Source organism: Rhodamnia argentea, chromosome 6 (genome assembly GCF_020921035.1).
Source record: "Rhodamnia argentea isolate NSW1041297 chromosome 6, ASM2092103v1, whole genome shotgun sequence".
Taxonomy (NCBI): Eukaryota; Viridiplantae; Streptophyta; class Magnoliopsida; order Myrtales; family Myrtaceae; genus Rhodamnia; species Rhodamnia argentea.
Window position 1 is genome coordinate 15,160,067 of NC_063155.1, and position 16,130 is coordinate 15,176,196.

Sequence of the window (16,130 nt, forward strand, 5' to 3'; positions counted from 1 at the left end):
GAGAGTTGCTTCTCATTTGACATGGTACAAAGTAAATTCAATACAGTATACGTGGTTCAGTCCAAAAAATTGCTATTTCTGGAGACAAATGTTAAGAGCCGAAACATTCGAAATAAAAATTCGATATGACGATCTCGGTTCTCAATCAGAAATCAAATTATCATACAAACCTCCAACCTGATGCCTCTGTGGCGAAGGAATAGCTTGTCCCACAACGCAATGCAACTTCTGTTAGCCCCTATAGTGTATGTTAATCGTGTTGCATGTGCAAGCAGGTGGCCCGACCAGTTCGCTATCTGCTTTACCAGCCTCTTTAGGAAATCTCGAGACCATGACTATTTTTCGTATACATCAAACACTAATATTTAATTGGACCGTCCAAGCTTCCTGAAGCAAACTGTTCACATCGAAGAAAGAAAGGGCAAAAACCATCTTTAGGAAGATTCATAGGAAATCATCATTCATTGTAAAGGAAAAATAACCGACACTACACTACCCAAACCAAACCAGGGACAATTCAAATGTCTTGCCTATGTCATTCAAGTGTTGCCGGGTCCGAAAGGAAAGCTATGATAATTACCTGCCGAACGATTGGATTTGCCGACGACGTAAACTCATGAGTCATTCCTTCCCAGACTATCTTTCCTTCGTAAAGAAAAATCAACCTGAACATGTTCATTTACTCTTGTTAATATACTCTCGAACAAAAAGAAAAATGACACAGAGAACACTTGGAATAATGGGAACAATTTTAGGAGAAAGTAGAACCTGTCGACAGCTCTTTGGATGGTGCTGTGCTGATGAGTGACAACCACATATGACGTTATCTTCCCAGGCATTCCAACTGCATCTTCACCTTTCAAATGCACAGATCGGATAAGATCTTCAACCACAGTGGATGCAATAGGATCAAGCCCAGCTGTTGGTTCATCATACAAGAGTACCTTCAAGATACAGAAAAATCAGGAAGAAGGTGAAGGTTTAGACCCAATATCTTCCCTTGCAGAATAACTACGTTTTACATGTCTTAAGCAGTCACAGTGATGATGGAGAAATCAATGAGAATGGAAAAATCAGACATCTGAGCAAACTGTTACTTGTAGACTTAGTTTTTGCTCGCCATATTGTGATTTCTTCCTCTTTCAAACCTCAAAAGTGTGGCGAATACACGTCGGACTAAGATTCTTAGATTCTGTTTCCTAAGATTCTTAGATTCTGTTTCCTTGGGGGAGCCAAGGTTTTCCTAAGACAATATAGCACAAGCAAATGCGACAAAAGATAGCCACTTTTCAATGGAGCTTTCAAAAGAAAGATCACTATAAACACATGTTCATGAGAAGTCACAAACTGAAACTTCTGAAAGGACCTTCCTTTCAGAAGCTGAGGACCAAAAGCAAGTGGCAGTGACTTAATCATTTTTCTCTCAATCAATCAAAACCATCAATGAATACCAACGCAAGATCATACTCTCCGCTCATACAGGTGCGACATTATCACAGAAACCTAAAGGGACATAGGCCCTCTTTTGCAGCCTTGGGACGGCCTTGATTACCCTTTGATTTGCAAATTTAAGTGCTGGGAAAATGAAGATGTCTGAAAATCTAGTTTATTATTGAAATCACACCACGTCTTCAAGCACTCGCAGAAAAATTCCAAAAGAAGATTAAGCAGGAAGAGCATGTAATACCTCTGGTTCTATTGAATCCTTTGTGGTATCAAAAATAATAGACCGAGCTAAAGCAACACGTTTCTTCATCCCTCCAGACAATTCAGAGGGTAATCGATCCTCAGCTCCCTGAAATACACCATTTAATGACACTTTAATAAGTTAACTCCTTCATTCTTCTCCACGTCACGTCAACTGCAAGTTAGTTGTTAACAATAAAAACAGACTGCAACCTTAAATAGTAGATCTCTACCAGACTTATTCCATTAGCCTCTTATTACCCTTGTGAGCTTACACTATAGAATCAACACAATCCCAAAATATGGTAAATCAAATATAGCACCGGATAGCAATGGAAGAAGAGATTTATCCAGGCTTTGAGGCCACATATCCTTAGAGCTCTTTGACATGCGGTCAAAACACCAGGCGAAGCTCAATTTATGCCCATTATATTCTATGATCATGTATGATATTTCTCCCCTCATCTAAACTCAGACATGCAGACTAAAAATTCTCAGCTAAGAATACCTTCAATCCAACAGCAGCCAAGGTCTCTGTCACAAGCTCCAAGATTTTATCTTCATGCATGTTGGAATTTTCATATCTGTGAGAGATCACTGAAGTAGTCAACAATTTTCTCTGCAAAGCAAGTCAAAACTCTGAAGGAAAAATTGACTGAAGCTGATGTCGGAGACGATTTAGTTGTCTCTTACAATAGAAAACCAACATTTTCCCGAACGGTGAGGGAATCAAAAAGTGCAGCACTTTGAAATACCTGCAGAAAAGGAGAAGAAACGGTGGCTTTGGTCAATTATTAGACAAGCAATGCAATTTTTTTTTTTTTTTGGTTAGGTGCGAGGGGCGGGGGTGGGACCAACCAATCCTATTCGCAGACCAGATATCTCCTCGTCACTGATGAGACCAGCTCGCTTCCTACCTCGAATGAAAACTTCTCCCTACTTATCTCAATACATAAGATAGCTGATAAGCAAGATATATAGGCATACTGCTCAAAGGTATTCACAGTAAAAGCATGTTAGTAAGAACAAGAAGAAAACAGGTTACAGTTAATTACCTTGTCTGGGGCAAGTAGTCCCGCGATAATCTTCAAAACCGTAGATTTCCCAGTGCCAGAAGGACCAATTATTCCAATAGCTTCACCGTGTCTAATCTATATTCAAGGAGGTTGATTAGAAAAGGCGTATCTACATGCACATGGTCATTCGATTTTTAAACAGGCAGAATCGGATGGGATAGGTGAATGTCTAAGAAACAATAGAATATGAGAGTTGGGTGATAAAGTAGACATATTATAATCTTACATTCACTGCTAAAATAATTTGATAATGTATCGCAAAGCCGAAAAAATCATCTCCAGAGAGTTCAATCAGTAATAATCATTCTGAAGCGTCCGCTTTATGGAGTATCCAGATTTACCAGATGATTCTCTGGTTGAAAATGAATAATATAAGCAGATCAAAAAATATTGACCGCAAAAGTGATCAAGTTATGTGGATTTTGGTCTGGACTTTTCTTTTGCATTGGAAAGCCTTCAATTGCTGGAAAACTGGAAGTCGCTGCAAAATATTGATCGACATAGACTGGAGTCATTCCATCCCCAACTATACAAAGGCATAATCAAGAAAATTAAGAAAAGGAAGACTTAAGTCCACTCGAATGGTGTTCTACATGATCAGACTACACAGTCAGAGAGCAAGTCTTCCTAGAGTGCGGAAAATTTAAATTGAAATGGAGTAGGATTCTCTGCGGATCTCTAGTCAAGATAAAAATTGGATGCTCAGAGGAAAATTTGATCAGTCCAGTTACAATATAAAGGAAAATCTCTTCCTAGAGTATTGGCCAACATTGCCTGAAATGCTCACACACGCTGCAAGAGAGCTAGGAGTGATGTCACCTTCCTGAGGTATGTTTTTGAATTGCCTATGGAATGGAGGGACATAAGTATTCGATAGGTATACAAGTCTGCATAATTACTGGAGTGTCCAAGTAACAGTCATTTTGCAAAAGCTCAATTGTTTCAAAGTTATTGTAATTGGCCACAGAAGGGCTTTGTCTCCAGGCTTTATTGGGAATTAAAAATTCTAGTTAAGGAAAACAGGCTACAGGCTACAGGCTACAGGCTACAGGCTACAGGCTAATTATAATATAGCAACGTGCATGGATATGTGATCGACAAAATACAAACAATCACCTTAAAGCTCACACCCCTTAATATATGCTTCTCGCCGAACGACTTGTGCACATCTCTACACTCAATAAGGACATCTGAATCATCCTTGTGCTCCCGGACTATGCCCATTTTCCCTAATTTTGATGGATCCTACAAAGTGAACTCAGTAAGCAACCTTAATACATGATATATTCCAGAGATACTATGAAAATAACACTAACGACAAAAGAACTTCTAGCGGATGCACACAAAACTAAATCATTAAATCGCAAGACCTCTGCATTTGATGGTAGTCCAACATAAACTTAGATATATAGTGCTGAGAATGTTTAGATACGGAGCATGTAGTAACAGTCCAAAAGGAAGATATAAACCGATATATGTATATGACCAATCTGAGTATAGAACACACTAAGAAGGACTCGCCTAACACTATGCACTAGACAAATTTGGAACCTAATCCTCAAATAGGCTGATCCTGAATAGCTGAACCCAGCGGAAAGGGAGATTAGCTAGACAAAACCAAAAACTTGTCTACATTCATCAGATAATTGCCAAGACCAAGACCGGGATATTATGATGCCATCCAATACAAGCATTAATCACATAATGAAACGAGTATATAACTAGTACAAGAAACACGAGAATAAGCAATAGAGCAACATAAATCCACAAAACCAATATATACAAATTCCAGCAGGAAGGCATCAACATGGAAATTAAAAAGGGTATTACATCGTATTCGGTTGCTGAAAATCCATCGCTTCTCAGGTTCGTAGGAGGGGCCATACACCCACAAACCACATTCCTTTGCCCGCTGCAACGCGAATCCAAGGCACTCGTCCTCGAAAAGGAAAACCCAACACGCCGAGGAGAATCACTGGACAAACTAAGAGGTAGCAACAGAGAACCCGACATGGAAATCATGGTTCTCGAGCGAATTCAGGATTCGGGAAAAAGGGGAAAAAATTGGGATTTTGAAGATGCCCCAGAATATGGTTATTGTGGAGAGTCAAGACCCAGCAAAGAATTCGCATTTAAATTGAAATCAGGAAAATTTTGACTCGTCAAAATCCAACCAACGAATGTGGGAAATGAGAGGAAGGAGGAGGAAAAAGAAAAACCTGCACCCAGAAGACAAAAGTGCATAAAAGGAGCAGAGCAACCGCTAGATTAAAGAGAGAAGGAAAGGCGAAGCACGAAACTAATAGTGGGTTTCGCTTTTCGGCTCGTTTATAACGCGAAAGGAAAGGAAATGCATGGTGGTGCCATTGATTAAATCGCAGCTTTCTGGGCGTTGAGTCGAGGCAGGAAGCTCGATTGGTCGGTCGGTCGGGCACGGACCGGGCCGAAGAGGATGTCCTTGCTTTTCCCATCAGGTTTTGGGATCGATTCGATCGAAAGAGGAGGAAAAGTAAAGAAGCAATCTCCAATTTTCTTGTATTTAAAGGATGCACAAGTGCTTCAAGCATCGAATGGTGAGAAAAAAGGTTCCTTGGATGATTAATCAGAGAAGTTTTATTCGTAAGTTAAGAAGAAAGGTAGCCCTTAATTAGGAAGCACGAGCAATCTTCGGGGCCTACGCATCCGACGTGCGTTCAACATTTTTCAACATGCAGTGCTCCAAACAAGATACGCGAGTTTAGTATCTCAACATTCCATTTAGACATGTACAGAGTCAATTTTAAATATTTTCAATAGATTAGGAGTCAGAATATAAATTTATCTAAAATATATATACTTAAGTCACATATCCGCCACTCCGAAATTAATATACCCAGCCAGCCTAAAAAAAACATAATATTAAATCCTTAATGGAAGAAGAAGAAATTACCGCTAATATTTTCATATATATATATATATATATATATATATATATATACACATGATAATTTTATCATGTATATATAAAATTATATATTTAATATATAACGTGTTTCAACGTATCAAAATTTTTTATTTTTTTTTAAATGACGTGTCGGCGTATAGTGTCGTGTTGTATCGTGTCGCGTATGGATGCTACTTAGGCCCCTTAACCTAATTTTCGCAGGAAAAAAAAATTATTTGTGTGGGGATATTCGTTGTTATGGAGGTGCGCACGCAATTCGAATTTTTGTCTTATCATAGTACAAAAACATAGATAGATGCAAAAAGTAAAAACAAAAAGCATCTAAGCGGTAAAAATGATTTCTATTTAATCTCTCGGTTATTCGAACGATTTGTGCCGCGCTCGTGTTAGTTTTCCATCATAAGGAAACATGATGCAAGTTTGAGTTGGGTTAATGTCTTGTCATCATTAAGTTTGACATGGTGGTGATGGCGAAATCTAATACACAATAATTAGACATTGAAAGTTTATTTTGGAACGGCCGCAATCATAATTAGTCATCCCCTGACCAAAATATGACATTCATTGCTTACTTTAATCAATGGAATTGTACTTATTAGATGAGCAATTGGGAACGAAAAGACCTGTAGCTAATTTTTATGGTTAAAGATGTACAATCTTCATAAATTTTCGCAGTCCATTTCTACATTTTACCTTGCGTTGATATGGTGAGCATCGATTACATGCACGTACGTTTTCACCTTGTGTAATTGACAAAAATCTTTCGAAGTCAATCTCAACAGCCTATATCATATAGCCGGGAAATCCTTAATCTCATCAGTATCGGTACGAGCAGCGACATGTCGGATGGTTCGAAGTCTGTTACCAAGTAATCAGTCGAGGTCACGTAGCTTACATGAAATTGTCATAATGTATTGATGAAGGCTAGACATGTCTTACAAACAAGCAACGAATTGCGTACATCAAGGCATGGATATGCCATCCCATTGTACTGAACAATCACGCAAAGTGCCGCTGTAATAAAATTGCCTTACGACGTAACAACAGATCAAAACATTAAGGCCCAAAATAGTGGCGAGTGTTGTAACCAAAATCGCCGGTATAGGAAACAGTAAACCCCATGCGGAAATCGATCGGGGTAATGTACAATTCCTGTAAGAAGTTGATCAGTAGTCCGCTCTTCTGCTGTTAACAAGATCATTAACTAAGTTGTCATCGTCCTTCTCCAAACTTTGCAATAAATACTCGTGCGAAGTATCGTAAGCAACAGCTAGACGCAGATACTTAGCAGCTTCAGCCTTCCGACCTTCGATGGACAAACAACTGTAGCATGCAACCAAAACCAACTTAATGAATCATGATGTTCGGCGTAAATTAACCATCAAGGTACGACAGCTTTAAAAGCCTCTGGAGACGATGATTTATGGAATTAAAGCAACCAAAGATGGAAACCATACACTGCTAGCAGGACCAACCCATCGTAATAAATCTCTTTGCTCCTTGGTTCATCTGGCTCTTTCAGACAAGGAATTCTTTCCAAGTGGCGAAGCGCTTCTGCTTTCTTGCCCTGGAACATCCAGACACAAATGCAGATTTATAGACCAAAAGGTATTATGTTCATATTGACCCAGTTGTGCAGTTAATAGATCACCATCTCAAAATATGGTTTCATGAATTTTCTTCTGAAAAACAACTGGAACACAGATTTAAATGAGTAAAGTAGGTGGACCGCCTAATTGAGCCCCACCTGCTTTAAATAAGCGATACCAGCCCACTGGGATGCACCAACTAAAAGGTCTGTATACTCGGCTCCCGTAAGATGATGAGCAACAAAAATCTGAACCAGGAAAGGTACACAAGCATAAGAGGAGAATTATATCAGCTAGTTGAACCATCTTACTTATTATTCAAGGACAAGAAACCGGAGATTAATCAATGAGACAAGTTAGAAACCAAATTTTAAGATGTCGTTATCCATGTATCCTCTATTTGCTAGCCAACCCCAATCCTCCACAGATAAACTGAAATTAGGTTAGATGTAATAAAATTACAAAGCCTAAGTTTTCACCTTGGAAATAGCACGCTCTAAATGCTCAGCAGCCTCTACTGGCTCTTCATCTTGCAATAAAGCCTGCCCCAACCCAATCATTGCAATTACACATTCCGGATCTTTCTCAAGTGCCAATCTATGATAAGAATTAATCATTAGTGCTTTCCATAGGCAGTATGCGAGATGACAATTCGCAACTTACTCTAGCAAAGGAATAGCTTGATAGATTTGGCCCTTGGCGATTAGCACGACTGAAAGCTGTCAATAAATCAAATTAGGAAGCCTAAACATGATTGAGAGTGAAATTTTTCACAACAAAAGAAATTTTATATTCAACTCTAAAACACTCACAGCATGCAGTTGTCTAGGTGATAAGTTTTGCACAGGAACTTCACTCTGTTCTACTGAGGAATTCAAGGGAGGGTGAGATGTCGCAATCTCTTCAGGTTTGGCAGCAGCTTTGGAGATGTCCTCCACCAGCAAACCCAACTTTGAACGAACAGCTGGATGCTTGAGAGCTAATTGCTGGAATAGGTCCAAGTATTCAAAGTTTTGCAAGGTATCAGACAAGGAACTTGACACAATACTCATTCGTTAAGGATGCAGGAACCTAATTGCATAATTTCACAAATGGAGGCGCGTATAGGTGAAGAAGTTGCAAAAGATGCTTCTGATTTCCTCAGAGAAAGAAAGCCTTAGCAAGAGGTGAACTATAACAGAAAATTGACAAGGAATAAGTTCCCCAGCAACAAAGCAGCAACTACAATGCAGTAAAAATCATTGGAAAAAAAAAATTCACACGAATGAATAGTTTTTTGTCAAATGTATATGACTGATAGACTAGCATATATAACCCTTTTGACTCCTTTTGAACTTTTAGCACTTTCAATTTCAGCAAGAAAAAGGAAAGGAGTATCTATTTTCACTGAACACATAAGAACAACTTCCTTGAATTAGTACTCAACAAGACCCACTCAAGGTCTTCAAAGTAACATCAATAAGTACTGGAAGACCTAGTGGACAAGTATCTATCAAGAGCAATAAGTTTAAACTACCTTCCACTTTGGAGAGATGTCGAATTCCCTAGTTATCTTGAACTTTAAAAACTGATCATATTTTTCCTCGTAACTATATCCTTTAATAATCATCATCAAGCACCCAACCAAGGATGCTAAAAACAGATGTTAGCATCACAATTATTTATATCTTAATCTCCCAAAGTAAGAAAAGAGATCGAAACAACTCCATAAATTGTCATGTGGGTGGTCTAGTCTACACAGGGACAATTCCCGTAAATAGCATTGCCCATATGGATGCAGAACTTCTATATACATATACCGTCCTTCAACAACAAAAAATAAAGTAGTGCCAGACCTGAAAAAGAGTCATCGAGGCATTGGTCACCCAGTAGACTAAACTACCCTGCAAATTAAAGAGTGCATTATCAACGTCAATGTGCTTCAGAAGTCATAATAAAACTTTATAAAGCCTAATAAAATGCAGATCCTAAACTGGACAACATTTTCTGGTATCATGCCATCAAACACAGCCATCTTGACTACCCAATTCAAAAGCGTGCCATAAACATTTTGCACAGATGAGCTTCAAGAAATTCTTGGAAGAGGTTCAGAGAGTTAAAGAGCACTGATTTCATGTATTGTCTCGCGTAAAGCCCAATTGCCCAGCACTAGAAATAGATAGTTAAATGTAGCTTTTAAAACAAATAGATACTAGGAAGATCATTGAATGACAACATCAGTCTTACGACAAAGTTCTATAGCAACCACATTTATCAGCTTTTCCTTCTGAGAATCTGTGGGTTTTACACATTGCAATCTTGCCAAATTGCCTTTTTGGACTCAGGCAATGATATCAACTGCCTCAATGTAATTTTAACTCTGATTGCTTCCTTGAAGCAGCCAAAGCTGAGCATTCCCACATAAGAGAACCGGATTAAATCATCACACATGAGGATTGTAAGTACTGGCCGGAAGGCAAAATGAGAGTACAACGTGCATAGAGAACCAGATTAAATAGTCACATAAGAGGATTGCAAGTACTGGCCGAAAGGCCAAAATGAGAGTAAGAAGTGCATGCTCATCTGTCCAAAAGAAATACCAAAAGAGGAAAACAACCCATCAACTCCATGAGTGAAGAAAGCCATGATGACTAACAAGGCAAGAGATATCGCATTACCTGAGGAATACAGTGACCAATATAAAAGATAGGGGCTGACATAAAATACAAATAGTATTTATAGATCTGCAATGAAGAATGGTAGACCAATAAATGGATGAATTATATTGTAGAACGAGAATACAAAGAACAAATGACTCAAGTGGACAGTTGAAAATATGACATCAATATTTGTGAGAAGCTGAAAAACTTTAACAGCTTGAATCGCCAATAAAATCCTTAGCCCACTTTTGTCAACTTACTTTTGCTAATAAGCCAAACACGCCACTAACTTCGCGAACCTCTTTCCTGGAAAAAGATACCTGTTCTCATGAAGATACCACAATGACAGTTATTATGGATATTCATAACAACGAGGAAAGAAAAACAGACACAATTGTCGTTGCAATTAACAGTCTTATCAAATTCACCATGCACTAACTGATTTGTGATTATTTGCGACCATGTTTGTTGTGCTTCTCAGATGGACGATAAACTAAGCTAGCCGTTTCTAGTAAAGTGAACATTGTAGATCATAACTTACCCCAGCAACTCAGTGAAAAAAAAAATGGATACTATCATAGTAAGAGGTATGAAAAAGAGATATATAACAACTGTTCAACCATTGAACAGCTTCTCAACGAAAATTCAAATAAGGGCCCGAAGTGCGCGTATTTTTTCAAATAAGGGCCTGAAGTGAAACTTGTTTCAAATAAGGGCCTGAAATGGCATCATTGTTTCAAATAAGAGCCTAAAGTGGCCATGAGACACATGACCTAAGGACATTTTCATCATTTAGCTTTTTTTTTTTTTCCTTTTTTTGTATTTTAAAAAATCAAAAAAGTTAAAAAGCTAAAAACAAAGCCATCGTTTTCATCAATCATCGCCTTCCCAACAGATGCGACCACCATAAACAACCACCACCGGTAGTCATCGCGCCACCGCCAATGGGGCATTGGCAATGGCCGGCGGACGACCTCGCCGACCGCAGCCCTCGCTAGAATCGGTAGACGGTCGCCGACTCTTTCTCGTGAATCAGTATAAAGCAAATCTCCAACCTAGCATCGCCAACAACCCCATCGATAGAGGGGTGCGGGCCTCGGGCCCCTCCCGCCGACCGGAGGGAAGATCCGTTGATGGTCCACTCACCCTACTAAGACTTGCGACAGCAGTCGTCGTTGGCCGTGCCAGTCTCCCATGCAGCAAGGCCGAGATTCGGCTCAGTTTGTGAGATCAAGATTGTGTCCAAATCCTCGCATGCCACCGAGCATCACTACTTGTCCAACACAACGGTGATGAGGGAGTCAAATTCTCTCAAGAAGCCAGCAACGCGAACTTTTCACTCTTCTTACGGCTGCCTATCAACCTCAAAGCCAACGATGGACACGCAACCGAATTGCCAATGAGATTACCCTGCGCCATTGACTCGAGAACAGGCATCGGAGATGCCAAAGAGGCGCCATAGATTGTGCCGGCAGCGGCTTTCAGAAGACGAATGGATTTGATGGATGACAAGGCGAAGCCAATTTTCACAGATGACAAGAACTGCCGACCAGAGGAGGAGGGAGAAACCGCGCAACCTCAACGGCATTGGGGTTGGGGTCGATGGAGGGAAGGAACAGAGAGGGTAGGGCCTCGAACCGGTCACTACGGTGCGAGGCGCGATGGAGATCCGGTGAGTGCGGTGGTGATGGTGGTGGTGGTGTTGTTCTTCCACGGTGGGTCACAGCTGTTGGCTGTGGGTGATGAAGATAATGAATTTTTTTAATTTTTTTTTTTTTTAACTTTTCAAAAATAGAAAAATAAAATAAAAGATAAATGACGAAAATGCTCTTGAAGCCCGACCCTTTTTTGAGATTACATGGCCATTTTAGGCCCTTATTTGAAACAAATTTCACTTTAGACCCTTATTTGAAAAAATAAGGGCACTTCGGGCCCTTATTTGAAACAATATCTACTTCAGGCCCCTATTTAAGAAAATGAGGGCACTTTAAGCCCTTGTTTGAAATTTTCCCAAAAATAAAATGACAAAGTCCTATAATTTCTAATCAGTAGATTTGGAAGTCAGTAAAGAAAAGGATATTTTACAGGACAGGCAAATGAATGACTATGTAAGCAAATAGGTTCATCATAGTATGAAAAAAACAACCCTTTTGAATGCTTAGAGAAAATTTTCTTTCTATCTGTGTATAGATCAGAATGACTCGCAATAGATATTAACAATAGGGCAAGCAAAATCTATGTCTTGGCATGAACAACAATCACAAAGATGTGTAGATTATTGTGCAGATCAACTATGCTCCCAGTTTGAACATGTAGCCAAAAGTTCACATGCTCTTTAGAAAAAAGAGACGAAACCTGACTCAACAGCAAAAGTAACAGTTGCACGCTAAAAAACCCATATGCTTTGAAATCTCTCAATTGTGACAAAGAAGGATCATGTGACAAGAAAAGAGTAGCTTGATCCATATAAGTCCATAATTGGGGGTTCAATAACTATATATACCTGCACATTCATAAAATGCAGACCAGCAATCAGCAGGGGAAGTATGTGGCCCAAGGTGCCATGAGGAAGTTCAGTTAAATTCTGGAACCACAAGATTCCACCCTGCAAAAATTTCCAGAAAGAACATACGCTAATCTCCAAATGAAAATGAAATAATTCAGTCATCACCAGAATGAATAAATGCATGACAACAAATATTGTCCACATGTTCCAAGATTTGTACATACAATTAGGTTTTTCTATGTAAGAAGGATGAAGAATATGAAAATCATCTTTACCCAAAAAAAAAAAGGAATATGAAAATCTTGAGTTTCATTAGTTAAATGCCTAACCTCCATAAGAAGAAAGGTAAAAAATGAGAACTCCAACAACTGAAACAAGAAAAATAATGAAACACCTGTAGTACTAATAGGCGAAATAGCATCGATGCATTCACATTGTAAGGAAAGGGAGGATATCTTTAACATGTCAAATTACGTACAGTCTCAAAAAAAGCACTTACACACTATTCCTGTCTGGACTGTATTGTTGAAACATCTAATCATCACCCCTATTAAGCAATATTCATCTCGATTCATCCTAAATATCTTCCCTTACAAATTATTGTACTTCAGAGCACTCAACTAGCACCACTGCAGTGTTCCACAACTGTTCAATAACTTTTACAGCTTCCATAAAAATTGTAGTCACTGGATTTTCACCAGTCTAACACCACAGAGGATATTATTTGGAAGGCAAATAGCTTCCCAGCTCCATTACTGACATCAACTGAAACTATACACATAGACACCGTGAAAAAAAAAAAAAACGGCTAACAGCAGCAGCACTTAAAACATTAACAACCACTAGCAAAGTAACAATCAAGTCAGTATATATGGGCATTTTCGATGCCTTACACAATCAAATCCAGGATGATGGTCAAGAGACATCCTTCGTATACTAGTCATCCATAGGAGAAAAAATGGGACCTGCAGATGAATATGACGCTTAAATAAGCAAAAATAAACAGACTTATAATCCAGGATGCAAAATACGGAACTGAGTAACATTTCAGACTGGAATTTTTCTCATCTTATTGAATTGCACCTGCCAGATGCTTTATTACCCATTTAGGTGGCAAAAAATCTAGCAGCCAAATCTAAGGATATTATATATACTTAAAGAGCCATCAATTTATAGCCCATTTTCTGATAAAAAAGTGCTGCCAGTATTATACTCAGGCATATCTTTCTCTGTCATGGAGAAAATAAAAAGGTGTCTTTCTTAGCGAAAAAGAACACGTCTACATGTCAACTGTAGCCCCTACCTTTTATTTGGGTGCTAAATTATTTAATTTGCAGAGAAGTATCTCTTACATGTTTCTTCCCACTACTGTTAATTTTGTCCCATGCCATCTACACTAGTCAAGCCAGTTGAATGCAGCTGGTCTCAAATAGATAATGGTCATCCCAGATAAAGACAAGGAAAAGCTTTAGGATCGAGGCATATTGAGGGCCTCAGCCTGAATAAGTCTTCTTTATCAAAATGACATGGAACAATCTTTGAAGCAGTTTCTGTTTATTTGGTGAAGGTAACCGAGTGTATGTCCAACTAGGCTGCAAATACATAGTTTGCCTTCTCTTCCTTCCCTTTATGCCCTAATCTGAGTCGATCTACTCCACCAACAATTTTGCTTCTTCAAATGAAGCTCAGTCAAGCCAACTACTATTAAAGGAAAGAGGAGAATTTTGTTTTTCTACTTGTAATTGTACTTAATGATGAAAAGGATCAAACGTACTAATAACTCTTCCACTAAGTAGAGATGAGAGAATGACCTGGACAGAAAGGTATGCAAGGAACCATAAAAGTGAAGGGCACCCACTAGCTCGTCTCTCCTGCCGGAAGAGTGAAATCTGATTGATGTAACTCCTTCCTGAGAAAGGCGGTGGCAGGGGCGGAGGCACTTCAAATATGCAATCGAAAGTCTAAAAGAAATTAAAACAGCCAATTCACATTGAAAAGAAACAAACTTTCATCAGAGTTAAGACCGCAGAAAAAAAAAAAATGAGCGATCCTTTCCATACACAGACGCATTTGCAGAGGCAATGCAAACCATGAACGCAACCATTCCTCATAACTCAGTTCCGGCGAAACAAAGACCGTAGAAGTGAGAAAAAGAGCTCACATTTCGGAAATAATTCAGAAATTCTCCTCAACTTCTTCAGCTGCAAAACGAGCACGGGGAAGAGTGCCACTCTCAACGCCAAAGTGGAGGATGCAATTACGACCCACCTGCAAAAATCCAACTAATAACACTGAAGAACTCAACCTGCGAATTCAACTAACACCTATAACAACTCGTGATTGTACCAAGGCAAGCCAGTGGCATCGTGATAACTATCGAGGAGAGAGATCAACGCTTTGACAGGAAGAATCGACTCTTCCACACCGTTCGCAGCCCCTTCAATCACACCATCAATCCCCGCGGTGCGTGCGACGTCAGGATCAAACGCCGTCGACTCGCCGAACCCCCGGTAGTCGAAATCGCCGTCGTCCGCGCCCGACGGACCAGAAGAAAAGCAACGACCGGATTGTAGGAAAGGCAGAGGGAGCGAACAGGGATTGGAGTGAGGATGAGTGCGAGAGTGCGGGCGAGGGTCGAGAGAGGGAGCGGACGAGAGGAAGGAGAGGCGAGGGCGAGAGCGGCGGAGGTGGCTCCACAGTCTCGAGGTGGTCGCCATCGCCCAGCTCAGTTCGTTGCGCCGGCGAGACAGCAGACGCAATGGAGTTTATACACAGCGCCGCCGTTTTAGGGCTCAACGGCGGGGACACACACAGACATTTAGTTTACTATTTCGATTTGGTGATGATACCAAGGGTCGTCCAAACCAAACTGAAATTTTCATGCACTTCGGTTTTGGTTTGATTTTCGATTTCAATAATTAAAAAATAATTATTTTTATTTTTCAGTTTGATTAACCAAATTCCACTGAAAATTTCTAAAATAATATTTTCTTTCTTTTCTTTCTATTTTTTTCTTATTTGAGGCTAAGGGTCGACATGCCCTTGTGGCATCGGCGAGAGCCGTGACGCCCTCGCCCAAGGGCTGGCAGGGATCGTCAACCCTCTCTAGGGCCCGATTGCCAACCCTCAATCCAAAAAAGAAAAAGAGAAAAGAAAAGAAAAGAAAAGCAAGAAAATGGAAAAATCAAAATCAAAATCGAAAATCAAACTGAATTTTTTGTTCAATTTATTTCGGTTCGGAATGAGATTCGGTTTAGTTCGGACTTGCATACTAATGATTCAGTTCAATTCGATGTTTTTGAAAAATCCAACCCAACCGAACCATTGACACCCTAGTCATATTGTACATGTCATGTTTCATAATTCGTGTAAACAAATGGATTTTCTTTTTCCTTGTAGAATAATTAGTTTAGTGAATGATTGAAATGAGGATTCTACTAGTGAATTTATATTTCTATAGTGGCAAAGAATTTGAAATTAGTAAAAGAAATCGGTCGATTCAATCGACTTTTTTAGAGTGCACATGATAACACTTACGGAAGTGAATTTCTACTCTAGAAGTGCTTCTGGAGCGTAAATTCGTTTGGTAATATAACTTCTGAAGCATAAATCTGTTTGGTAAAAATTTTAGGGCGCGCATGATAATACTTCAGAAGTTGAAATCCGTTTGATAAAGACACTTCAAAAGTG

General features: G+C 39.4%; 2 protein-coding genes across 3 annotated transcripts; both read right to left on the reverse strand.

Annotated features, from left to right (window-relative positions):
- Positions 1-344: 344 nt before the first annotated feature.
- LOC115748449 (protein TRIGALACTOSYLDIACYLGLYCEROL 3, chloroplastic) lies at positions 345-5,258 on the reverse strand. 2 transcript variants are annotated; one of them, XM_030684936.2, is made up of 10 exons: positions 4,593-5,253; positions 3,879-4,007; positions 2,742-2,837; positions 2,545-2,622; positions 2,380-2,441; positions 2,195-2,270; positions 1,688-1,795; positions 769-944; positions 581-665; positions 345-397 (listed from the first exon to the last, which is right to left on the reverse strand). In XM_030684936.2, the coding sequence occupies exons 1-10, from the start codon at positions 4,782-4,784 to the stop codon at positions 359-361; spliced, it is 1,041 nt and encodes a 346-aa protein (XP_030540796.1). In that variant the 5' UTR covers positions 4,785-5,253; the 3' UTR covers positions 345-358. The 2 variants fall into 2 exon arrangements, with proteins under 2 accessions (XP_030540796.1, XP_048137066.1); XM_048281109.1 differs by lacking the exon at positions 2,545-2,622 and having other exon boundaries at positions 4,593-5,258.
- Positions 5,259-6,600: 1,342 nt separating this feature from the next.
- On the reverse strand, positions 6,601-15,259 carry LOC115748447 (ALBINO3-like protein 2, chloroplastic). The gene is made up of 14 exons (XM_030684933.2): positions 14,787-15,259; positions 14,602-14,708; positions 14,252-14,379; positions 13,334-13,405; positions 12,438-12,539; positions 10,195-10,254; positions 9,953-10,018; positions 9,131-9,178; positions 8,108-8,281; positions 7,959-8,014; positions 7,775-7,892; positions 7,454-7,543; positions 7,164-7,273; positions 6,601-7,029 (listed from the first exon to the last, which is right to left on the reverse strand). The coding sequence occupies exons 1-14, from the start codon at positions 15,155-15,157 to the stop codon at positions 6,873-6,875; spliced, it is 1,659 nt and encodes a 552-aa protein (XP_030540793.1). The 5' UTR covers positions 15,158-15,259; the 3' UTR covers positions 6,601-6,872.
- Between the last annotated feature and the right edge of the window lie 871 nt (positions 15,260-16,130).